Source organism: Lampris incognitus, chromosome 1 (assembly GCF_029633865.1).
Source record: "Lampris incognitus isolate fLamInc1 chromosome 1, fLamInc1.hap2, whole genome shotgun sequence".
In the NCBI taxonomy this organism is placed as follows: Eukaryota; Metazoa; Chordata; class Actinopteri; order Lampriformes; family Lampridae; genus Lampris; species Lampris incognitus.
Window position 1 is genome coordinate 787,449 of NC_079211.1, and position 26,540 is coordinate 813,988.

Below are 26,540 nucleotides of genomic sequence, written 5' to 3' on the forward strand. Positions count from 1 at the left end.
GTCAGAACCTGGGGTACCAGAAGCTCAACACAAGAGTCAATAGCAACAGCAAAATAAGCTGTTTGCATTGGCAGAGAAGATTTGGCAAATGTTTCATGTGCGCAACCCACATACTGAGCTCTGCTGCTCATCCCACAAATGCATGTTCCTTACACATGTGGCCCCATTTAAAAGGCAAATAAACAGGCTTTCCAATGGTATAAGATTTACTGCCAAGAAGCATTGTTACAACAAAGACATAATCTACCACACACATTTCCTTACTTTTTGTGCTAAGTATATATAGATAGATAGATAGATAGATAGATAGATAGATAGATAGATAGATAGATAGATAGATAGATAGATAGATAGATAGATAGATAGATAGAGATAAAATAAAAAAATAAAAAAACAAAATATAAGATTTAAAATAAGTGAGTGACAGATCATGGAAGAGTGCTGATGTGTTACCTGTCAGAAGAGTGTGTGGCTTGAGTTGATCACCTCTGCTGCAGCATAACCCGGGTACAGCTCCACCCCCAGCTCCTCCGCCTGCTCCCCCAACCAACGCACAAAGTTCCCAAGCCGCACAATGTAGTTGCCATGGTTATTCATGGGTAAACCTGCAAACATCACCAATTTTCACTCACACACGCACGCACACACGCACGCGCACACACACACGCACAAAGAAACAATGTTTTTGACTGACAACCATTTTCAGAATATGTTTGATGAAGCCAGTTCACATGTGTTGAAGATCCACTTCCCTGTATGGTGATGGTGTAACAGGTCCAACTTTACTTCCACCAGCTAACTAATATGTTGTCGACAACTTTTTTGTAGTCATGTCTTCTGGTATTAGTCTTTCCTATCTTTCTAACCGTTCCACCATTCCTCAGGTGGACTTACGGACAACGTTACACCTATGAGGGAGCAGGTGTACATTTAAAGTTACAGCTTAACTCTACGCTGGAACTAACGTGCACGGTGCAACGGGTTTACATGAAGTCACACAGCAAGTGTTTCTCTTCAACCCACGTGTGCATGGTGCAACGGGTTTACATGAAGTCACACAGCAAGTCTTTCTCTTCAACCCACGTGTGCATGGTGCAACGGGTTTACATGAAGTCACACAGCAAGTCTTTCTCTTCAACCCACGTGTGCATGGTGCAACGGGTTTACATGAAGTCACACAGCAAGTCTTTCTCTTCAACCCACGTGTGCATGGTGCAACGGGTTTACATGAAGTCACACAACAAGTCCTTCTCTTCAACCCACGTGTGCATGGTGCAACGGGTTTACATGAAGTCACACAGCAAGTCTTTCTCTTCAACCCACGTGTGCATGGTGCAACAGGTTTACATGAAGTCACACAGCAAGTCTTTCTCTTCAACCCACGTGTGCATGGTGCAACGGGTTTACATGAAGTCACACAACAAGTCCTTCTCTTCAACCCACGTGTGCATGGTGCAACGGGTTTACATGAAGTCACACAGCAAGTCTCTCTTCAACCCACGTGTGCATGGTGCAACGGGTTTACATGAAGTCACACAGCAAGTCTTTCTCTTCAACCCACGTGTGCATGGTGCAACAGGTTTACATGAAGTCACACAGCAAGTCTTTCTCTTCAACCCACGTGTGCATGGTGCAACGGGTTTACATGAAGTCACACAACAAGTCCTTCTCTTCAACCCACGTGTGCATGGTGCAACGGGTTTACATGAAGTCACACAGCAAGTCTTTCTCTTCAACCCACGTGTGCATGGTGCAACGGGTTTACATGAAGTCACACAGCAAGTCTTTCTCTTCAACCCACGTGTGCATGGTGCAACGGGTTTACATGAAGTCACACAACAAGTCCTTCTCTTCAACCCACGTGTGCATGGTGCAACGGGTTTACATGAAGTCACACAGCAAGTCTTTCTCTTCAACCCACGTGTGCATGGTGCAACGGGTTTACATGAAGTCACACAGCAAGTCTTTCTCTTCAACCCACGTGTGCATGGTGCAACGGGTTTACATGAAGTCACACAACAAGTCCTTCTCTTCAACCCACGTGTGCATGGTGCAACGGGTTTACATGAAGTCACACAGCAAGTCTTTCTCTTCAACCCACGTGTGCATGGTGCAACGGGTTTACATGAAGTCACACAGCAAGTCTTTCTCTTCAACCCACGTGTGCATGGTGCAACGGGTTTACATGAAGTCACACAGCAAGTCTTTCTCTTCAACCCACGTGTGCATGGTGCAACGGGTTTACATGAAGTCACACAGCAAGTCTTTCTCTTCAACCCACGTGTGCATGGTGCAACAGGTTTACATGAAGTCACACAGCAAGTCTTTCTCTTCAACCCACGTGTGCATGGTGCAACGGGTTTACATGAAGTCACACAGCAAGTCTTTCTCTTCAACCCACGTGTGCATGGTGCAACAGGTTTACATGAAGTCACACAGCAAGTCTTTCTCTTCAACCCACGTGTGCATGGTGCAACGGGTTTACATGAAGTCACACAGCAAGTCTTTCTCTTCAACCCACGTGTGAACTTGCACACAGCTGCTGCACAGACACCTGAGATAACTAACAATAAGCAAGAAGTTTGTGGAATCATGTGGTGTGTTGTCCTTCTCTACATCTGTCAGACAGGATGCTCCTCTGATGCAGAGGCTTCCTTGTACGCGACTAAACCTGTTTTTACACATACTACGTGCATCAGTGCTCATCAGGCTGACAGTTTACACCGCCCTGCACTCGGCGACCCGCTGGCCTTTACACACATATTGTGCCAAGCAGTCTGGCAGACTTTTCTAGATTCCAGAAGTAAAGTGTAAGTACAACATAACACTAGCTGAGGACCACCAGGTCAACCCAGTGATTATACTGTGTAACTACGCAACTGCTGAGGTTTTTACAATGAAGGAAAAGGTCTGGAGCACCCAACTGATGGTAACAAGACTTTGTTTGGTGGCAGTTATTTAATGCCTTCACAGTTAGTTTCTCTTTATTCTGATGAAGACACGCCATGTTGAAGTATTACTTTGTTTGAACCTATTAAAATATTGTTACTACTGCCTGTGTGCTCCAGACCCTCCACTTCATTCAGTTTCTCTGTACTTCAAAAACGGTCAAATCTAGACAGAATCCCCGTCAGCAGAAAAATTGCCCTTTTCAACCAATTCTGGGTGCATTTTGGAATTTTTGCTTCTTCAAGTAACATTCAAGACATTGATATAACAGCTACAATAATGATGGCGAAATGTCCCTTTAATAACCTGAGCCTGATCCGTGCATGTCTGCAGATCCTAAACTTGTTAACAAGCAGACAGGACGAGCCTGGTTTTCTTTAGGTTGAATAAAGTGAGCTCTCACCTGGCAACATGGGAACAGGAATTCGGTACTTCTCCGTTAAAATGCTGAACACGTCTTCAGTCACTGCCGTGTTGAGAGGAGCCTGAGGCAAGAACACAACATCTTACTGCCCTGCTTGGGACTGAGTGACCGATGCCGCTGTGTCACACTGCGTTCACATCAACCAGGTGTCAGCAGTGTGTGTCTTAGTGTGTGTCTCAGTGTGTGTGAGCCCATAAGAGCATTCCTTTAAAATAAACTCATAGTGAAAACACTTAGAGCCCCCTGCTGGGATTGTGGGTAACAATCTAAAAGGCAATGACCTAACTGTGTGTGTGGGCCTGTGTAGTGAACAGAGAGAGAGGGAGAGAGAGACACACAGAAGCACACAGACACTCACCCCTCTTTCTTTCCAATCAGGGAAGAGCTCGTTCAGGGCGGTGGGCTCCACACAGGCCCCTGACAGAGTGTGGGCTCCAATCTGAGAGGCTTTCTCCACCACACATACTCTGAGCTCTTTCTGGTGCTCAGTGGCTAGCTGCTTCAAACGGATGGCTGCTGACAAGCCGGCGGGGCCTCCACCAACAATCACCACATCAGCCTCGTCTGCAAACCTCTCCATCTCCACGCCTGCATGGAGGCACATAAGGAAGACATTCACAACTTTTTAAACCTGACTTTTATCAAACCTTACACTCCTAATCCTTATTAACAGTTTCCCTCTTTTTTTCTTCTTCAATTGTCCCCCTTTTTCTCCTCCGATTGTACTTGGCCAATTATCCCACTCTTCCGAGCAATTCCGGTCGCTGCTCCACCCCCTCTGCTGATCCGGGGAGGGCTGCAGACTACCACGTCTCCTCCGATACATGTGGAGTCACCAGCCGCTTCTTTTCACCTGACAGTGAGGAGTTTCACCAGGGGGATGTAGTGCATGGGAGGATCACGCTACTCCCCCCAGTTCCCCCTCCCCCCTGAACAAGCACCCTGACCGACCAGAGGAGGCACTAGTGCAGCGACCAGGACACATACCCACAGCCGGCTTCCCACCCGCAGACACGACCAATTGTGTCTGTAGGGACACCGGACCATGCCGGAGTTAACACAGGGATTCGAACCACCGATCCTCGTGTTTGTAGGCAATGGAATAGACTGCCACACCACCTGGATGCCCAAACAATTTCCCTCTTTTTTAGGGGATCCATTCCCAGTCTGCCTCAGTTAGCTGAGCATGGCACCCCACGCTGCAGTTACATTCTCACTCAAACCATCAAATATTATAACCACAATAAAATTCATAAACTTGACGAAGCAGAGGAATGGATGGCTAGATTATCACTGCTGCCTCAAAACAGATCCAATCTAACTAGCAGAATGCAACCAGGGGGTTTAGAAGAAAGGAATCATGCGGACCTGAAAAATAGAAGGAGATAAATGTGTGGTTATGAAGGGAGAAAGCTTGCAGAGAGCTTTGAAATATATTATTGGTTAGAATGTTGGCTAATTCTCAAAACTAGGTTTACCAAGAAGGAGGAGAAATGCAGATTGATATTAAAAAACAAGATGGCACAAATTTTGTAGTCTTTGGGCATTGTTGTATAATGAGAATATACGGCGTTGGGAACGAACAAAGCTGAAATCCACCACAGCGACGGCTGAGTTCAGTGCCTGTTCAGCAGTCCATCTGAAGCCACGAGAAACAGCAGTGCCTGTTCAGCAGTTCATCTGAAGCCACGAGAAACAGCAGTGACTGTTCAGCAGTCCATCTGAAGCCACGGTGAACAGCAGTGCCTGTTCAGCAGTCCATCTGAAGCCACGGCGAACAGCAGTGACTGTTCAGCAGTCCATCTGAAGCCACGGCTAACAGCAGTGACTGTTCAGCAGTCCATCTGAAGCCACGGTGAACAGCAGTGACTGTTCAGCAGTCCATCTGAAGCCACGGCGAACAGCAGTGACTGTTCAGCAGTCCATCTGAAGCCACGGCGAACAGCAGTGACTGTTCAGCAGTCCATCTGAAGCCACGGCTAACAGCAGTGACTGTTCAGCAGTCCATCTGAAACCACGGCGAACAGCAGTGACTGTTCAGCAGTCCATCTGAAGCCACGGCGAACATCAGTGACTGTTCAGCAGTCCATCTGAGCCACGAGAAACAGCAGTGACTGTTCAGCAGTCCATCTGAGCCACGGCGAACAGCAGTGACTGTTCAGCAGTCCATCTGAAGCCACGGTGAACAGCGGTGACTGTTCAGCAGTCCATCTGAAGCCATGGCGAACAGCAGTGACTGTTCAGCAGTCCATCTGAAGCCACGGCGAACAGCAGTGACTGTTCAGCAGTCCATCTGAAGCCACGGCGAACAGCAGTGACTGTTCAGCAGTCCATCTGAAGCCACGGCGAACAGCAGTGACTGTTCAGCAGTCCATCTGAAGCCACGGCGAACAGCAGTGTCAAACAGCGATGCACCAATCTCACACGTTCGCTGCCGATACCGATTCAGAGTTTTGGCCAATACGGAGTACTAATCCAACCCATTACTTCTGCCTATCAATGCAGAGTTAGACATGTAGTTTGGGGTCAACATGCAAACAAATTGAAACAAACTTGTACCTCATTCGCACATGCATTCTTTCCCTGACACGTTCAGGGGCACTTCCTGCATGGGGTGACGTGTCAATGGCAGCAGAGATCATTATAAAGGGCCTAAATCTGTACCATCAATTTCCCTACAATGAAAACCTATGATGGCGCCGCTGAGCATGGCAGCCATCCTGGTAGTTACACAACAGCTGTGCTTTCTTTCTGTATTTTTCTGCTGCCTTTTTCTCACTCATTCTGCACCCTCTTTATCTGGGTTATTGACTTATGATTTTAAAACACTTTTTAACATCAGAGCTCAGTCTACTCCCACCAGCACAATGCCCCCCCCCCCCCCCAAGGACATCTGCTCCTGGATGAATAATGACTTCCTTCAGCTCAACAGCACCAAAATGGAGGCAATCCTGATTGGGACCACCATCCAAGTTGCCAACGCCGGCAGCATTGGTCCGTCCCTCGATGGCCAACTCATTCCCCGCTCCTCTGTCGTCGCCAATCTCGGTGTTAAGTTCAACTCCACACTCTCATTCCAAGCCCACAACAAACACATCTGCAAGATTTCCTTTTTTTCCACTTTAAAAATACAGCCAGACTGAAGCCATCACTTTCAAAAGATCACACCAAAGCACATCCGGGTCGCATGACGGGTCTATTCCGTTGCCTACCAACGTGGGGATCACTGGTTAAAATCCCCATGTTAGTTCGTTGCGGGATTTTTACCTAAACTCCTGGGAGTGCAGAACTTCCCCGGTGGACTGAAAGTGGACCGGGCGCACCGCATAGGCGTGCAACCATCGCCCGCAAGACCCCGCACCATGATCGCCAAAATCCACCACTTTCCGGAGAAGGAGAAGATCTTGAAGCTTGCAAGCCAACAATCTCCTCTGTCCTTTAACGGAGCTCAGATCAACGTGTACCCAGACTTCTCGCCTGAAGTAGCTGAGCAACGCCGAGCCTTTGACGGAGCGAAGAAGAAGCTGAGAGATGCAGGGATAAAACACGGCCTCCTTTTCCCTGCGAGACTGATCATCACCCATAGAAACAAACAGAAAATATTCCAGAAACCCGCAGATGCCGAAGCTTTCATAGACAGGATCGCGTCTAGCACCGCTGCCAGTGGGTCTCCATGTTGAATCACCGGGACTTGCATTCTCGCCAATACCGGGGGCCTGTGATCCCCCGCTTTGCTCAACTTGAACTTGCCGTGTGAGTGTTACGGACGTGAGGGTGGACAGAGCTTCTTAACTACACTGATAAGGTATACGTAGCCAGTCAATCTCTTTTGTAGAGTTAACGTTGGTGTTATTTCATTGCTGCGTTTAGCTGTTTCTCAGTGTTTATGAGGGAACTTGCGCTTTACTTCGTTTGGGGTAGTGGGCGGGGGAAAGGTTTGTTATGCATTTTTCTCTGTTCCGAGTTTCTGCTCTCACTGCTCATGCACCGACAGTATTATTATTGATGAGGATGCGTCACATAATGTTTGAATAATGTTTCTCTATGGCTGCAACAGGTTACACAGGCTCGCCACAAGGCGGCAGCCTAACCCTACTCAGCTGAAATGTGAAAGGCTTAGGGTCCAATCTGAAAAGAGGAAAGGTTTTCTCGCACTTGAAATCCTTATCTGGGGATATAATGTTTTTTTACAAGAAACGCATATTAAGCACACAGAACAGTGGAGGTTAAAATGGAGCTGGGTATCTCAGGTATTTCAGTCCACCTTTTCGTCCAAAGCCAGAGGAGTCGCCATATTAATTCGCAGGAATGTCCGGTTTGTTCACGTCTCGACCATCTCTGACCCGAATGGTCGTTATCTTATAGTAACAGGCAATATTTTATCACGGCATGTCACCTTCTTGAATTTTTATGCACCCAATTTTGATGACCCTGGATTTTTTAGAAAAGTTTTTAATCTTATCCCTAATCTATCGACCACCCACCTAATCACCGGTGGAGATTTCAATACTATATTAGACTGTTTCACCGACAGAAGTTCTACGTGCCCCATTTTCCCGTCTAATTCCACCATAGCCCTTAATCATCTGATGGGGTCATTGAACCTGGTTGATATTTGGAGGCAGCAGCACCCGTCTGGTAGAGATTATTCTTTTTTTTCACAGGTGCATAAATCTTATACAAGAATTGATTACTTTCTAATAGACGCCAAGCTGTCCTCGGACATAATTTCCACCAAGTATCACAACATTTTGATATCAGACCATAGCCCCGTAGAATTTAAACTTGATATGAAAATGGCTAGGCCCGCATACAACTGGCGATTCAACCCTCTCTTACTTAATGATGAACAATTCCGACTACAAATTCTGAACTCAATCACAGCCTACTTGGCTGAAAACGACACTCGTGATGTAAGCGACTCCACTTTGTGGGAAGCCCTTAAGGCTGTCGTACGTGGCCATATTATTGCTTACGAGGCCAAATTGAAAAAGGACAGAATGAAAGAAATGTCGTAAATTTCTGTTAAGCTTTCAGCACTTGAGAATGAATATAGATCGTCAGCTTCGCCCTCCACACTTGGTGACATAATGAAACTAAAATTCAAATATAACTGTATTCTCTCCGACCAGGTCAGCAAAACATTATTGAAAATGAAACAAAAACACTTTGAGATGAGTGACAAGCCGGATAAACTATTAGTGTGCCAACTTAGGGGTATTCAGGCCAAACGAATGATTAATAAAATTAAAACCAAAACGGGCTCTATATCCACAGACCCTAAACAGATGGAGTGTTTCCGTGAATTCTATGAGAATCTCTCCACCTGGAGAATCACTGCTGATACAGCGCGGATTTCAGACTTTCTCAACGCTCTATGCCAACCTAAACTGTGCGCCTCGGTGCAAACTGAATTAAATGCAGATATAACTTTAGAGGAAGTTACAGAAGCAATACGCTCTTTCCCTAACGGGAAGGCTGCCGGACCGGACGGGTATGGCACAGAGTTCTATAAAGCATACTCGGACAAAGTCTCTCCCTTTATGTTAAGGATGTTTAATCGTTCTATTGCAACGGCACTTCTCCCTGAATCCCTGTACGCGGCTAACATATCCCTGTTATTGAAGAATGATAAGGATGAAACTGATCCAGCATCATACTGTCCTACTGCCCTCCTCGGCTGTGACCTAAAGGTGTTCACCAAGATACTTGCAAACAGACTTAATAGATGTATAGCAACTATAATCCACCATGGCCAAACTGGATTTATCCCAGGAAGATTTTCCTTCTTTAACGTCAGACAATTAATGAATATAATGTACTCTAAATATGATAAAGACGCCAGTATTGCTGTCTTGGCACTCGATGCCGAAAAAGCCTTTGGTCAGTTTGAATGGAGATATGTTTTGACAGTGTTGAGAGAGTTTGGCCTAGGTGACAATTTCACCTCATGGGTCAAAATGCTATACGCCAGCCCAACAGCCTCAGTTATCACCAGCAGTGATAAATCACCCGCCTTTACATTGCACCACTCCTGCCGTCAAGGCTGCCCTTTAAGCCCATTACTACTTGCACTCGCCAAGGAGCCCCTTGCTATTAGTATAAGAAACCATCCCTCTATAGCCCTATTGATGCTAGGCAAGGTGGAGCACCGCATCTCGCTCTACGCGGATGATGTGGTTCTGCTTCTCTCCCGCCCCGAAGAATCTCTACTAGAACTAATTACAGAGTTTGGTGAGCTTTCTGGGTACACTATAAACTGGGACAAAAGCCAATTCATGCAGCTTAAAGGGAAGTTGAACTCAACATTTGTAAAAAATGTTCCCTTCCACATTACTACAGATAAGATTAAATATTTAGGCGTGGTCATCCCTAGAGATCCCAAACTGATTTATAAACTGAACTATTTGAGCATGGTAGACAAATTGAAATCCAATATTGAAACCTGGAGGCTCTTACCTTTATCCATGATAGGATGAGTCAACGCAGTTAAAATGGTGGCTCTCCCCAGGTTTCTATACCTCTTCCAGAATCTACCAATATTTTTGCCCAAGTCTTTCTTTAAGCTACTAGACTCTATTGTCCTTCCCTTTGTCTGGGGATACAAGGCACATCGTATAGCCAAAAAGCACATACTCAAACCCAAAAGTGTGGGGGGGCCTCAGTCTGCCTAATTTCCAATCCTACTACTGGGCTGCCAACTTCAGAGCGCTGATGTACTGACAAGGCGTGTACCCAAACAGTCTCACCACCTCCACCCCTTCATGGCTTGCAATAGAGCAGGATATCACCAAAAGCTCTCTCCCCGCTCTTCTCTTCGCTAGGAACGTACCTCCAAAAGCCACTGTGGGTGATAACTTTATGCTTATTAACTCTCTAAAAAATCTGGTATCAAATTAGGAAAGTGTTTGCTCTACCTGACATCTCTGCCTACACTCCTGTTTGCAACAGCCATGCCTTTTCCCCTTCTCTAACTGATAATGCCTTCACAATTTGAAGAAACAAAGGTATCATCACTATTGCAAACCTTTACATAGATAATGCATTCGCCACCTTCGCACAGTTGAAGGAAAAGTATGCACTCCCTGCATCCCATTTCTGCCGTTATCTCCAGATTAGAGACTACGTCCGTACCAACCTGCCTAACTTTGAGGTGTTCCCTGCCACTGTCAACATATATACCCTTATGAATCAGCCCCCTCATTCAAGGAGACTTGTTACTAGATTTGTTGATGTTTTTACAACACACGATTCAGTCTCCACACAGCACTTAAAAGAAGCTTGGGAGGAGGATCTTGGTATGGCAATCGAAGATGGGAGCTGGGAAACAAGCCTTAAAGCTATCCACAACTGTTCTATAAACTCGCGACACCAACTTATCCAATTTAAAGTGATTCATAGGCGGCACTACTCCTGTACCAAGCTACACGCATTTTATCCCTCTGTTTCCCCAATCTGCCCGAAGTATAAAGCAGCGGAGGGCACACTGGGCCATCTTTTCTGGTCTTGCCCTAAACTAAATAAGTTCTGATCAGATATTTTTAAATGCTTTTCTAACGTATATAGTTGTGACCTCACACCAGACTCATACACCGCCATCCTGGGGGAAACCAAGCATCATCTAATTCTGTCTCATTTGGAACAGAAGACAATACATTATGGCATGGTTGTTGCAAAAAGGATTATACTCACAAAGTGGAAGGGTGAAGAGGTGCCTGTGTTTAGAACCTGGTTAGCTGAAATCACCAATCTGCTACATATGGAGAAGATCCGATAAACTGTCTCTCTTAAGTCTGCAACCTTTAACACAGGGGTGCCCACTACGTCGATCGCGATCGACCAGTAGATCGCGAAGGCAGTGCTGGTAGATCTCCATGACATTCCAAAAAAACTTATTTTTTTTCCCAAGACATTAGCCTATCATCTGTCCTCCATTTGGCATGTGCCTTTTGATTGACGTAAAGGACGGCCAGTCTGCTGTTGCCTAAAACCAAAGATTCTAGAGCGGAACCTAAAACTTTGTTACATTAGATTACCATAACAACCAGAGCCCTTCTCGAACGTACCTTGAAGTTCACATGCCCACAACGTCAGCTAACGCAGAACTGCATTGAGCTAGCTAGTTCAACTCTCTAAAAAAAAATTCTACTAAAAAGTGAAACAAAACAAAAATGAGTGGGGGAGCCGGACCTAGCAAGAAACAAAAAACGTACGATTTCCATGTGGAATGGGAGGAGGACTTTTTTTTCACTATGTCTTATTCCAAATGCGTTTCTCTCCTCTGTCAGTCTAGCATTGCTATTCCAAAGAAAGGAAATGTGGAGAGGCACTTTCGAACTGTTCATAAAAACTATGACAACGACTTCCCTCTGAAAAGCGAGCTGAGAAAGAGAAAGGTGAGGGAACTAAAATCACAGTTAATCGCCCAGCAGTCACTTTTCACGCAGCCGCATTCAAAGGCAAAGGCAGCCACCGAAGCATCTTTACGGGTGAGTCACTCCATCATTAAGCATAAGAAAGCCTTCCAAGGTGGAGAGATGATGAAAGAGGCCTTCCTTCAGGCAGCAGATTCGTTGTTTCGGGACTTTAAAAACAAATCAGAAATGATATCTTCAATCAAAGCTCTCCAGTTATCAAGAGATTCCGTCACAAGGCGCTGTGAAGTGATGGGCGATGATTTGACACAGCAGCTTTGGAGGGACATCGTGGACTGCGAGTGTTTCTCACTACAATTGGATGAGTCTACGGACATCAGTGATACGGCCCAATTGTGCATTTTCATTCGCATGGTGTTTCAAGATATGACCGCAAAAGAGGAGCTGTTAACAATACTACCCATGAAGGAACACACGCAGCGAGAGGACATTTTTCAGATCTTCAAAAACTTTGTGGATAAAACCCAGCTCCCAGTGTGTAAACTGGTGTCAATCACCACGGATGGTGCGCCTGCTATGGTGGGCCGCTCCAATGGATTTATTGCCAAGTGCAGGGAGGACGATGCTTTCCCTGGCTTCCTTAATTACCATTGCATAATACACCAACAAGCATTATGCGCAAAAATGCTAAACATGAAAGAGATCATGGATGTGGCAACCAAACCCGCCTGTTCTATTCGAGCGAGGTCTCTTCAAAGACGGTTGTTTGGTACACATTTGGAAGAGGCCGACTGTAACTACTCTGACCTCTTGCTACACACTGACGTGAGAAGGCTTAGTAGAGGGAGATTCTTGCAGAGATGTCGAGAGCTCTGTCCGGAGATTAAGGAGTTTCTCCTTATCACTAAACATGCGGAACACAAGCAACTTAATGACAATCAGTGGCTGCTAGACTTGGCGTTTTTAACTGATTTAACCAACATGTTGAACGAGCTTAATTTAGAGCTGCAAGGAAAAAACAAAAGTGTGGTAAACATGATCAGCTCAGTTAACGCTTTCAAACAGAAAATGCAACTTCTGTCCTCAAAGTTGCAGCGCCGTGATTTGGGAAACTTCTGAAACCTCGCAGCAGAGCTGGAGAAGCAAGGGAGGGCGTGTGCGCAACTTGACAGTGCACGCTACACAGAGCAGATTGAAAATGTCCGGTCAGACTTTGACAAACGGTTTCAAGACGTTGCTTTGCTTGAGCCAATCGCTACATTTATGTGCTACCCATTTGGGGAAGATACAGAGGTGGATTCCCTCGCCTCAAAAATGGCAACACTGTTTCACCTGAACTCGTCTGCAGTGGAGGATGAGATGCTGACAGTACAGGCTGACATTCAGCTTAAGTCCAGGGCGCATGGAGAGTTTTGGAACTTACTTACAGAGGACAAGTACCCAAACATGAGGAAATGCGCAACCTCCTTGACGGCATTATTCGGCTCTACTTATTTGTGTGAGTCAGCCTTTTCTCACATGAAGATTATCAAGTCCAAATACCGTTCCACCATGACAGATGATCATTTGGAGGCCTGCTTGAGGCTGGCTACCAGCAGCTACTGTCTGAACTATGCAACCCTGTCTGACTCCCTCCAGTGCAGGTCATCCTCAGAGTAGAGAGGTAGAGATCACAAATCTATTTACCACAGCTGTAAAGGTTCATGCAGTGATGCAATTTCAAAATAGTGTAGTAGCAAATGCTTGGTATGATTATTGCCTGTGTAAGGTTCAATATAACTGCAAATCCATTGCAATACTGTATATGTAACACAACATGTATATAAATACACACACTGCATATAAATGTTCATATATATGTAAAACATGTAATGAGTATTTTTATTATTATTATTATTATTTTTAATATGAGTAGATGATTTTGACCTGGTCATTTTAAAAGTAGCTCAAGAGTCAAAAAATTGTGGGCACCCCTGCTTTAACACAATGTGGCAACCATTCCTTTCTTACCTGTCAAAATCATCTTGAATTGAAAAAAAAAAATTTTGGGGGGTGGGGGTTAATTTATATAGCTGAGTGTACTACATTGTATTAAGTCTTTATACTGTACATTTTTCCTTTTTTAATTTTTAATTTTTTTAAATTTTTTTTTACCTTCAGTGCGAGACATCTATTCGCATCTATCCCATTTAAAAGATGGTGCTGAATGTCATTTCTTTATGTATCTTAAGAGCAGTTCTGTTGTTGTGGTTGCTTTTGTTATTGTCCTTGTGTCTGTTTGATTTGCTTAGGGGTGGGGGGAGGAGGGAGGTGGGGGGGGATTTACTGTTTTTGTGATCTGTCTCGTCTATCCCTGTTAATTGAACATTTTATAAATAAAATATTTTAAAAAAAAATTTTTTTAAATCCCCGTGTTACCTCTAGCTTGGTTGGGTGTCTCTACAGACACAATTGGCCGTGTCTGCAGGTGGGGAGCCGGATGTGGGTATGTATCCTGGTCGCTGCACTAGCGCCTCCTCTGGTCAGCTCGGGGGGGGGGGGGGGGGGACTGAGGGGAATAGCATGATCCTCCCGTGCGCTACATCCCCCAGGTGAAACTCCTCACTGTCAGGTGCAAAGAAGCGGCTAGTGACTCCACATATATCGGAGAAGGCATGTGGTAGTCTGCAGCCCTCCCTGGATCAGCAGAGGGGGTGGTGCAATGACCGGGACGGCTCGAATGAGTGGGGTAATTGGCCGGATACAACTGGGGAGAAAGAGCGGGAACCCCCCCCCCAAAAAATAAAAAAAGATAACAATAAAAAATTGGTCCATGCACTAATTTTCTCCCAAGTTGACTATAGCAATGCCCTTCTCTCTGGTCTCCCAGTCAAATCTATCAGCCGTCTACAACTCATTCAGAACAGTGCCGCCAGTGTCCTCATCGGCTCAAAAAAGTCAGCCCACATAACCTCCATACTTACCCAACTCCACTGGCTCCCAGTCCACTACGTGTGATGTTTGGAAAATATGCGTCTCAACTGTTCCGACACTCCTGCCACATACGGAATCACCGCTGGTTTACACTGAGGCAGCTGTTGTCCTTCTCCTCTCTTCGATCGGCCGGTGCACTGTTTGGTCATCTTCAGTGCCCAAAAGGTGCCCAAACAAGGGTGGGCCACTAAAAAAGGCTTAAAAGAAGACCTGCCAATAAAAAAGGGTTTTAAGACCTGTTTTAAAAACAGTGCACCAGCCGATCGAAGAGAGGAGATGGACAACAGCTGCCTACGCATAAACCAGTGGTGATTCCATATGTGGTGGGAGTGTCGGAAAGTTGAGATGTGTATTTTCCAAACACTGTGTCTCAGTTGTTTTCTAACCCCAAAAACATACTGAACCACAAGTTGGTCCACAGTCTACACCATCTACAGACCAGGACTCCACAGTCTACAAAATCTACAGACCAGGACTCCACAGTCTACACCATCTACAGACCAGGACTCCACAGTCTACACCATCTACAGACCAGTGGCCACTCTTTCAGGGATGAGGATGTGCACATCCTTGATAGAGAGGAATCCTGGTTTGAACGGGGAGTCAAAGAGGCTAGGGCCGGGTGGTACATCGACTTTTTACGTTATATAAATATATTTTCAAACAAGATGTAGAATGAGACAATATCATTTATATCGATATAGTTTGATGTTGCGTTAAAATACATACCGTTTAATAACACTAGAACGACTGGGATTTCACTCCTACCTAAAACGACCATGGGCGGTCAAATCGACGGCCAGTTTTTAAACTCGATATTCTGTCAAGATAAATAGCCTATTGAGATACTAATGCATTACACGTGTGTCTATTGTGAAACTAACACCAAAATTAACACTTTAACAACTTTAATACTATTTTAAAATGGCCACTGTCCAACACCTGTAAATACTGCAACACCTCAGTGGTAGTCATAGTGTGTGTAACCAGACATGTAGGACATAATCACAAATCAAGTTTAGACTATTTCTCTGCACTGGAGAACGCTAGTGTGTTTCTAGGACAGAGCAATGAACTTCATTCATGAAATGTGTGTGTGTGTGTGTGTGGCCTGTGTGATGACCTGGGGGCCTGTCCAGGATGTCTCCCCGCCTGCCACCCAATGACTGCTTGGATAGTCTCCAGCATCCCCATGACCCTGAGTGCAGGATAAGCGATTTGGCTAATGGATGGATGGATGGATATAATATATATCCAGTCTTGCTATCAAATGTTAAAAAGGCCACTTGTAGTTTTTAAGGCTTTTTAGATATCTTGAATTTAGTTTCATCTAGTACAGTCAAAGTTGTAGATATGTTGAAATACAATTTCTACTGTTAACACTATTATTGTGGATATCTTTAACTACCATCCTGACCAATGAGAATACAGTGTTGAGCAGGGCAAATGTTACTATGGATATCTAAACTATAATTACACACAGGAGTGCAGTTTGATTAAACGTAGGAACACGTGCCATAGGTGCTCGGCCGACAAATCATGTAAAATCAGTGTTGTTGGTCACCTGATTCAGGGGCCCAGTCGTGTCAAACTGACCGCTCTAAACATGACCACCGAGTCAGTCATTCAGGCTAGCTTGGTCGTTCAGTCAGGGACCTTCGTGTTTGTAGGGCTGGAACACCGGCCAAACAAAATCGCCCCAGGCCACAACTGATAAATTGTGGAGGCCAATACCGATATCACAATTAATCTTCTCTCTCTCTCTCTCTCTCTCTCTCCCTATATATATATATATATATATATATATATATATATATATATATATATATATATATATAAAGCAAGAGTGTATGTTCGCTTAAAACTCCAGAAATACTCATTGTAGAACAAAAACAAAGGTATCTTTACAATCAGTACTTCATTTCAATTCAATTCAATTTATTGTCATTAAAACAATGTGCAGGCACATGTTAAAAATGAAATGAGGGCTGTGGCTTCAGCAAACAGTGCAAGACAGACACAGACAAACACAACACACACAGTATAAGATATACACACACATGAAGAAGAAACGCCAAAATAAGTTGAAAAAGAGCAAGAGTACAAGATATTTAGAAGTATCTACAGACATTCAGTGGGTAGCCAGGTTCAGGTAGGCAACAGCTTGTGGAAAGAAGCTGTTTTCGAGCCTGATAGTGCGGGCTCTGAGGCTCCTGTAGCGCCTCCCAGAGCGCAGGGGGGAGAACAGTCCATGGTTGGGGTGGGTGGGATCTCTGCTGATGCTCAGACCCCTTCGAAGGCAGCGTTTGAGATAACTGTCTTTTATGGCTGGGAGCTGGGTACCGGTGATATGCTGGGCTGCCTTGACGATCCGCTGCAGAGCTTTCTGGTCTACTGAGGTGCAGTTGCCGTACCACACTGAGATGCAGATGGTCAGGATGCTCTCTATGGTGCAGTGGTAGAAGTTGGTGAGAATTTTGGGGGGTAGATGGGCGCTCCTCAGGCTCCTCAGGAAATGCAGGCGTTGTTGGGCCTTTTTCACAAGGGCCTGGGTGTTTAATGTCCAGGAAAGGTCCTCGCTGATGTGGACTCCAAGGAATTTAAAGCTGGAGACACGCTCCACTTCCACCCCATTGATGTGTATGGGGGAGTGGCTGCAGCTTCTAGACCTCCTGAAGTCCACAATCAGCTCCTTTGTCTTCTGCACATTGAGGACAAGAATGTTGGTAGTACACCATGATGTGAGGTGATGAATCCCATCTCTGTAGGCCATCTCATCATTGTTGGTGATACGGCCAATGACTGTGGTGTCATCTGCAAACTTAACTATAACATTTGAAGGGTGAGTTGGCAGGCAGTCATGGGTAAAGAGGGAGAAAAGGAGGGGGCTCAGAACACAGCCTTGAGGGGCACCTGTGCTGAGGGTCAGCGTGGAGGAGGTGTGGTCACCTAACCTAACAGACTGAGGTCTGTTGGTCAGGAAGTCCAGGGTCCAGTTACAGAGGGGGGGGTTGAGGCCAAGGGAGAGGAGTTTGGTGGTTAGTTTGGCGGGGATGATAGTGTTGAAGGCAGAGCTGTAATCTATAAACAGCATCCGGATGTATGTGTTGTTAAGTTCAAGGTGGGTCAGAGCAAAGTGCAGGGCAGTGGTAATGGCATCCTCAGTAGACCTTTTGGGGCAGTAGGCAAACTGATGTGAGTCGAATGTAGGGGGGATAATGTTTTTGATGTGAGCCAGAACCAGTCTTTCAAAGCACTTCATGGCAATGGGGGGTGAGTGCTATGGGTCGGTAGTCATTCAGACATGTGGATGTTGGTCTCTTGGGGACAAAAATGATAGAGGTGGTCTTAAAGCATGTCGGGACTATGGATTGGGACAGTGAGAGGTTAAATACAGGTGTGAAGACCTCAGCCAGCTGGTCGGCACATTCCCGGAGGACCCGACCCGGTATGCCGTCCTGTCCGGCAGCCTTCCGTGTGTACACTCTGCGCAGTGATTCTCTGACCTCTGCGACTGATAGAGTGAGCACCTGGTTTTCCGGGTGACTGGGGATTTTTGTGGCTGGGTCAGTATTGTCCTTGTCGAAGCGGGCATAGAAATGATTTAGCTTGTCTGGCAGGGAGGCGTCATGGACAGTGGCAACGCTATTGGAGCTTTCGTAGTCTGTGTTAGACTGAAGGCCTTGCCACATTCGCCGAGGATCAGAGTTATTGTGAAGGTGGTCCTCTATTCGTAGGGAATATTTATGTTTGGCTGTTCTGATGCCCTTTTCTTAGGTTGGATCTGGCTGCGCTGTAGGCCTCACAGTTACCTGACTTGAATGCTGCATCCCGGACTTTCAGCAGCTGCCAGACCTCACTGGTCATCCAGGGGTTCTGGTTTTTGTTGTGACACTCTCAGTGCAAAAGTTAATGTAGGCTAGTATGGCAGATGTCTGTTCATTAATGTCTGTATGGGAGCCATGGGTAGCTGAATGTGCAAAAATACTCCAGTCTGTGTTTTCAAAACAGTCCTGGAGTTCAGAGACTGCTCCTTCTGGCCAGACAATGATTGTCTTTACTGCTGACTTGACCCGCTTTATCAAGAGTTTGTAGGCTGGGAACAGGAACAGGCAGTTCCAGTTTCTAAGGATTGCACAGTTCGAAAAATATTTCAAAAACCAAGTAAAAAAATTTGATTTATTTGCGAAAGACGATGCTCCAACGATGCTTTGTAGAGACTTCTGGCAAATCCTTCCAGGGGTCAAGGAAGGCACTACACCTAATATTGTCAATGCTAGCCTGAAGGCACGCAACGTGGTTTACCCTGAGGCGCTGGCGCACTGAGCGATTAATACACACACTGGCAAAGAAGCTTGATGAATGGATTGAAAATTATGACATCTTATCATAGTGTTGTTATTAGTGCTCAACTAATGAGGAGCGGAATATCAATACAGTGGAATATCAATGAGAGTATGTATTAAAACTTTTTTCCTGCATCTGTATTTATATATAAATATATATATATGTGTGTGTGTGTGTGTCTGTGTGTGTCTGTGTATGTATGTATGTATGTATGTATGTATGTATATAGTATGTTTGTATGTTCGCTTAAAACGCCAGAAATACTCATTGAACAAACTCATAGAACAAAAACAAAGGTATCTTTAGAATCGGCACTTTCCAAGGATTGCAGTTTGAAAAATATTTCAAAAGCCAAGTAAAAAAAATTTGACTCATTTGCGAAATTGGGTTCATTTTGCTCGCTCTGCTTCTTTCATCTGTCCTTACAGCAGTCCCTCTCCGCCATCCATCGTCTCACAGTGCCACCGAGTGGCGATGGAGTGTAGCGTCGACAAACAAAACATCTCTCCCATTACTCATGGAACTACTACTATGCCATTATGACTGAACTTAGCCTAAGCAGCTTTAAACATTTTCATCTGGAGAAGCAAGCAAAAAAGCAAAAAAAACTGACCTCCAGATGGACCACATACAACTTCAAAAAAAAGAAAGAAAAGAAAATGAAATAGTGGAGCACAGTTTGGTGGGTTTGTAAAATGACAGGTTAGGCTTCTTAGACTGTGAAATTGCAGTTGGTGATGGGGGACATTTAATTGTTGATGTTTACCATAAACCAACACAGACTTTTAAAACGACTGGAGTAGATGTTTCTGCTCCATGTTTCTCACACGGCCAGTTGTATGTGGTTGCCTCCACAACTGGTAGTGCAGAACAGCTTTCTACCCAAGCGCCAAGTAATAAGACGTGCAACATGGTTTACCCTGAGGCGCTGGAGCCCTGAGCGATTAATACACACATTAGCAAAGAAACCTGATGAATGGATTGAAAATGACATTTGATAATTTTCCTTAATAAGATTTGTTTATTCGACATTCGTTTATCACATGTATCCTGTCATAAATTATCCTATATTTCATCATCGATTATATCGTAAAGATCAGAGATCGCGTTGGTTGTTTTGGTGAAAACATTTTCCCCGGGCAATGCCGGGTACCTCTGCTAGTATACAATTAATTGTGCAGCCCTACGCCCATGCACTTTGACCATTCAATTCCATTTGGTATGATAAAAAGAACACAAAGAAAGTCTTCGTGTACTTCACCATTAGGTTCACTACCTCACATATATCACAAGGTCAGAAAGACAAGTGATATCCAGGGGTAGCATAAAAGCAACTCTCACAGCCCTGTTCATAAATTTTATTAATTATTATAATTGTGTTATCCTCTTTCAGTGTTGTATTGTGTAAATTGTGTAACACAACATCATGTCACGTTGTCCGTCTTGGGAGAGAGATCTTCCTCTGTTGCTCTCCCTGAGGTTTCTTCCTATTTTTTCTCCCTGTTAAAGCTTTTTAGGGAGTTGTTCCTTCTCCAATGTGAGGGTCGAAGGACAGGATGTTGTGTTGCTGTAAAGCTCCCTCAGTCACATTTGTAATTTATGATACTGGGCTATACAAATAAAACTGACTTAACAAATGCTGGGTTACATCAACTGTCATCACATTTATTCTACATTAATGTCTTATCTGAAAGTGCTATCTTTTTTTATTTGTTTTTATTTTCCACCCTCTTTCTCCCAATTGTACTTGGCTAATTACCCCACTCTTCTGAGCTGTCCAGGTCTCTGCTTTCATTTGCAGCACGTAAAATCAGATTCTCCCAAACTGTTTGTGGCTTTTCAGCCTTTGCTATAAGCTGCACCACTATATGACAGGATGCTAAACAGCTTTGGCATTTTAGCATCCAGTGCTGGCTAATTCTGTTTCCTGCTACGATAATTAAAGCTTGTTTTTGAAAAGCTCAATGGGCTTGGATACTGACTATGCTTAGTCTCCAGTCAGCAACGTAATTTATTTGGCTTCATTTGACAGGACCTCTGAGCACAGAATACATTGTGGTAGAGGTTTGTTTTCAGTTCCCAAACATGTGAAGCCTTCTGTTCGGTATTCATCGGTGGATCTTGTTCATTTTGCTTTATGCTTGTTCTTTTCATTGTCAAACACTTGAGCTGTATCCATACTTCCATACAACATAGCTAAAATGACGGAAAGGTTGATCATGTAGTTTGCCAACCTAGACCAAACAGCAAGTTCTTCCTTAATTTGATGCTTTATTTTTTGCAAAAATAATCAGAAGACAGAATATTTAAGTTGTGTTATTTATCCTTTGTAAATAACATATTTTTAAAGAGTTTGCAATTTAAAAAAAAAATACCATGTTTTCAGGGTCTATGGCTCAAAATCCTAGAAAATTATTCCCGAGTACAATACAGCAACTTCCATGGGCACAGGCATCACACCATTTGCACTTTAAAAAAAAAAGTAACCAATGAAAATGCATGTCCACATTCTGTTGGCACAAGTTAAGACATTGGCTTCATGTTTTAGCAGCCAAATATTCCTTCCATTCTCCCACACTAAAGCTGTAGTGTGGAACTGGTGTAATATCAGCAAAAATCAACTCCACATCATTGAAATACAGGCTTGCATAACTCCAGCCTAAATACCGGCAATATATGAAAATTAGCAGCATTCATTTCAGGAAAAATGTCCACTGCTCGTTTTCATACTCACTGTAAATAAAGGGGATGTTACAGAGATGATCAGAGGGCAGGAGGGGGTCTGACAACGACAACTAAGAGATTTGCCGAACATGTGTGAAAGAGGATTTTGCAAAAAGAAGCTGAAATCAACAAGTTGGTCTGCAAGGGGGTTATCACCAATTCCTGATTTGAAATCCAGAGAAGGGCCAGAATATTGGTCTTAAATAAGCTTATCTTTTCTAACAATTTCTGTGAGCTAAACTGGTGTGATAGTGCTTCGTTTTAATTGAGACTTTAATATGAGTCAGGATATTCCAGAGGCTTACCTTCCCACCGTGGATCTTTCTCGCGGGGGTGGATGGTGTAGTGTGTTGTGATGGGTGGTGCTGCAGCTGAAGAGCAGCTGCGTCTGTGCACTGCTGTGTACAGCTGAGGGCTGCCATGGTCTGTCTGGACAGGTTTCAGTGCCCTGATACACCTGTGGGCTGCAAGACAGACCAGCTTCCAGTCAATTCCATTAGAAAGCAGTCAGGATGAGTTTATAGCCAACTGAGTTCTTTCTGGACTGGTTTGGTCTAATCATTGTCAATATTACTCTAAAAACAAAGGACTGAATAAAAGGACAAGATCCCAACAAAAACTACAAAGCTGTGTGGGTGAGAGAAACCCCAGGGCGCTCAGAAAGAACCTTTCACTTAAAAAATAAAGCACTAGACATACAAGTTTTTGTAGCAACACACTAATCATTAGAAGTAATCTTCATGTGGGAAGTTTTACAACCTGGATACGTTAAAATTCAGATGCGAAATGTAATATCTAAAGATGAAAGAGGGCTGGTAAAGGATATTTGGTCACACGGGACAGATGCCAGCAGGAACCATCCAAAATGTAGAGAAAAGACACCCTTTTCCCCAGGCACAACGTGTAAGACACTTGTGTTATGAGGTCAACACATAACCACTTCGACATGATCAGGAAGAGTCATGATTAGCTCCGACCTGCTACAGGGAGCCAGCCTATGCCGGTGACCTGCTACAGGGAGCCAGCCCGTGCCGGTGACCTGCTACAGGGAGCCAGCCCGTGCCGGTGACCTGTATCTGGATTCAACTATGACCCAAATTCTCGCCGCTGACGCCTGTGGGACAACTCAGCTGCTGGCTAATGCTAACGCTAGCTAAGCTAAGATAGCGCTAGCGCTTGTAGAGCCGCCACACCAACTTGAGACCGGCTGCAAGTCAGTGTGAATTAAAACACTTTAAAACAAACAGTCTCTACTTTTCTTGGAAATTGCCTGTAGAAATTTTTTAACACTGTCTGTAAAATAAAGTTGGCAACCGAAAGCTCGTTAGCATGCAGCGGCTAAATTATCTCGAGCTGAACGTGTACAAGTGTAAACTCGTTAGCTTGCTCGTTAGCTTAGCAGCTGACTTACCTCGAAAGGGGAATCTGCAGGCTGGGAACATGGTACGGCTCAGTCGGCTCCAGCAAGCTCTTCTCACGGACAAACAAACGAACAAAACCTCTTTTCTGTTATCCAGCTGCCGTCCGGCGGAGCCTCACTGCGGTCGGAGAATCCGGGGCCTAAACAAAATGCGTCTCATAACACACACACACTGAGGCGTGTCGAGAGTTGCGCTGCGGCGGCGAGGCCGGCGCAGCGCAACAGGTAAAAAATTTGCGGAATCTGCGTCCCAGTAGATCTGCAGAGCCGCAGATAGATTTACCTGACTTGAACCACGCGCTCACGCTGGCAACACTTTTCCCCCCAGCGGAATGGGTCACATGCTTGTCATTGCTTTGTTTTTTTATGTTTATGCTCTCTATGTAATATTTTGAACTGGATTTAAATAAAGTTTTGTTCAGCCTTTGTACTTTGCGTTTTACTGGAGGATTCCACTAGCGAACCACCACAGAACTAAGGACACGCCATAGGCACCGGCCCGCCCCTAAGTGGCGTGGTTCTCTGCGTTGGGGAGTGTGGTGGTGTGACCGACGACGCTACGCCGACCAGGTGGATGAGATCGTACTTATGGCCATCAGGAGCCTGCATGAAAACAGCACACAGCAGTGAATATACAGGTCTCCTTCCGCATACAGTGCCCACAGCCTGCGACTGATTCACCAACAACGCTATTTTCAGTACATCAGTGGGCAACAGCACCCTCTAATGGACATCCTAACAATGCACTCCCACGCTAGAACGACATGTGCAGTTACCGTCACATTTTCTACGCTTTAAAAAAGTCCAGAGGTAAGACAACGCACCAGGCGCGAACGAAGTTCCACAAAGGAAGAGTCCATTATATTATAGATTCTTCATAACGCCAAATATCAGCTTTGAAATGTTATGACCGGATTCTATCAACTTTATAATAACTTCCGAAATGGACGTTGACCATTAGATGTGTACAAGTGCGTTGTAAAAAGTTAATATGAAAACCGGAAGTCACCCACATAAAACAAAACCAGTTGATATCGTCCTTTGCGCTGGAACTTCCGCTCTGTAACCTTTAATGCATATTACATTACATTCCAGTCATTTAGCCGACGCTTTTATCCAAAGCAACTTACAATAAGTGCCTTTAATGTAGGAAATCAGGAGAACTACTAGTCATCAGAGGTCATAAGTGCATCTAAACAGGCATCTAAGAGCAAAACCAGTGCTGAAGTAAGAAAGAGATTTTTTTTTAACGAGTGAATACAATAAGTGCTAAGAACAAGTAACAGGGTAGTAGTTCTTAAAGAGGCGAGTTTTCAACCTGCGCCGAAAGATGGGCAGCGACTCCGCTGTCCTGACATCAGTGGGGAGTTCATTCCACCACTGTGGGGCCAGGACAGAAAAGAGCCGTGACTGGGTCGATCGGCAGCAGGTGCTTCTGAGCGACGGGGCAACCAGGCGTCCCGAGGCGGTAGAGCGAAGTGGTCGGGTGGGGTTGTAGGGCTTGACCATGGCCTGGAGATAGGAAGGAGCTGTTCCTTTCACTGCCCTCTAGGCTAGCACCAGAGTCTTAAACTGGATGCGAGCAGCTACTGGGAGCCAGTGTAGGGACATGAGAAGGGGAGGTGTGTGGGAGAACTTAAGGCGGTTGAACACCAGATGAGCTGCAGCTTTCTGAACAAGCTCCAGAGGTCTGATGGCCGACGCCGGGGCGCCTGCAAGGAGGAAGTTGCCGTACTCCAGCCGGGAGATGACCAGAGCCTGGATGAGCACCTGTGCCATCTCGTCGGTGAGGAATGGCCGTATCCTCCTGATGTTATAGAGGAGAAATCTGCAGGAGTGAGCAACCGATGCAACGTTTTCAGCAAACGACAGTTGGACGTCCAGGATCACACCCAGATTCCTCACAGTCCGAGTTGGCGTCACCACGGTGTTGTCAGTGGTAATGGCCAGGTCTCGGTGCGGGCGACCTTTCCCCAGGAGGAACATCAGCTCTGTCTTGTCCAGATTGAGCTTCAGGTGGTGTGTCACCATCCACTCTGAGATGTCAGTCAAGCACACAGCAATGCGTGTCTCTACTTGTATGTCAGAGGGAGGAAAGGACAAGATCAGCTGGGTGTCATCGGCATAACAATGGTAAGAGAAGTCATGCGAGCGAATAACAGAACCCAGTGATGTTGTGTACAGGGAGAAAAGGAGAGAACCCAGAACCAAACTCTGTGGAATGCCTGTTGTCAGTCTGCGAGGCTCAGACACAGATCCCCTTCATGTCACCTAGTAGGAGCGACCCGTCAGGTAGGATGCAAACATTGAGAGTGCAGAGCCTGTGACACCCAGCCCCTCGAGGGTAGAGAGGAGGAACTAGTGGTTCACTGTGTCGAACGCAGCTGACAGGTCCAGGAGTATCAGGGCAGAGGAGAGAGAGTTTGCTCTCGCAGAGTGCAGCGATTGTGTCACTGCAAGGAGGGCCGTCTCTGTCGAGTGACCCACCCTGAACCCAGACTGGTTGGGGTTTAGGAGGTTGTTCTGGTGGAGGTACAAAGAAAGTTGGTTAAAGACAGCACGTTCGAAAGTTTTGGATAGAAAGGGTAGAAGGGAAACTGGTCTGTAGTTTATGACATCAGAGGGGTTAAGTGATGGTTTCTTGAGAAGGAGGGTGACTCTAGCAGTCTTGAAGGCAGATGGGAAGAATCCCTTCCTGGATGGAGGTGTTGATGAGCTGGGTTAGATAGGGAAGGAGTTCAGGTGCTATAGACTGAAGAAGAGGGGAGGGGACCGGGTCAAGGGAGCATGTGGTGGGGCGACTGGATGTGATGAGGTTTAGAATCTCGTCGGGGGAGAGGGGAGCAAGGTGGGATAGGGTGGGACATGGAGAGGTGAAGGAGGGTGCAGAGGGTGGGATAGTGCAAGCAGCACTAACCGGGTGGTGAGAAAAGGAGGATCTGATGTCATTTACCTTCTTGTCAAAGAAGTTAGCGAAGTCATCAGGGAGATGGGAGGAAGTAGGAGGAGGAGGTGAGGGTTGAAGAAGTGTAGAGAAGGTTTCAAAGAGTTTCTTAGGATTAGAGGCAGAGCATATGATTTTAGAGTGATAGAAGGCAGCCTTAGCAGCAGAAGGGAGGAGGAGAAAGTGGAAAGAAGAGACTGGAATTGAATTTCATGCTGTTACTGTCTCCTATCCAGTCAAACTCACCATCGTGGTTGTGTACCGCCCACCAGGCCCCCTTGGTGAGTTTTTGGAGGAGCTTGACACACTTGTCTCGCACTTCCCTGTTGATGACTCTGCACTTATCCTTCTCGGTGACTTCAACATCCACACTGACAAGCTAGA

At 45.3% G+C, this 26,540-nt stretch overlaps 1 protein-coding gene across 1 annotated transcript in view; it reads right to left on the reverse strand.

Moving 5' to 3' along the window:
• etfdh (electron transfer flavoprotein dehydrogenase) overlaps positions 1–23,266 on the reverse strand; it is an 83,861-nt gene extending 60,595 nt beyond the window's left edge. Inside the window, exons 1-5 of the mRNA XM_056286790.1 lie at positions 23,204–23,266; positions 22,098–22,256; positions 3,732–3,961; positions 3,353–3,434; positions 487–605 (exon numbers count right to left, since the gene is read on the reverse strand). Coding sequence (XP_056142765.1) covers positions 487–605; positions 3,353–3,434; positions 3,732–3,961; positions 22,098–22,256; positions 23,204–23,234 — 621 coding nt within the window. The 5' untranslated portion in view covers positions 23,235–23,266. The remainder of the gene's footprint in view (positions 1–486; positions 606–3,352; positions 3,435–3,731; positions 3,962–22,097; positions 22,257–23,203) is intronic.
• Positions 23,267–26,540: the final 3,274 nt, after the last annotated feature.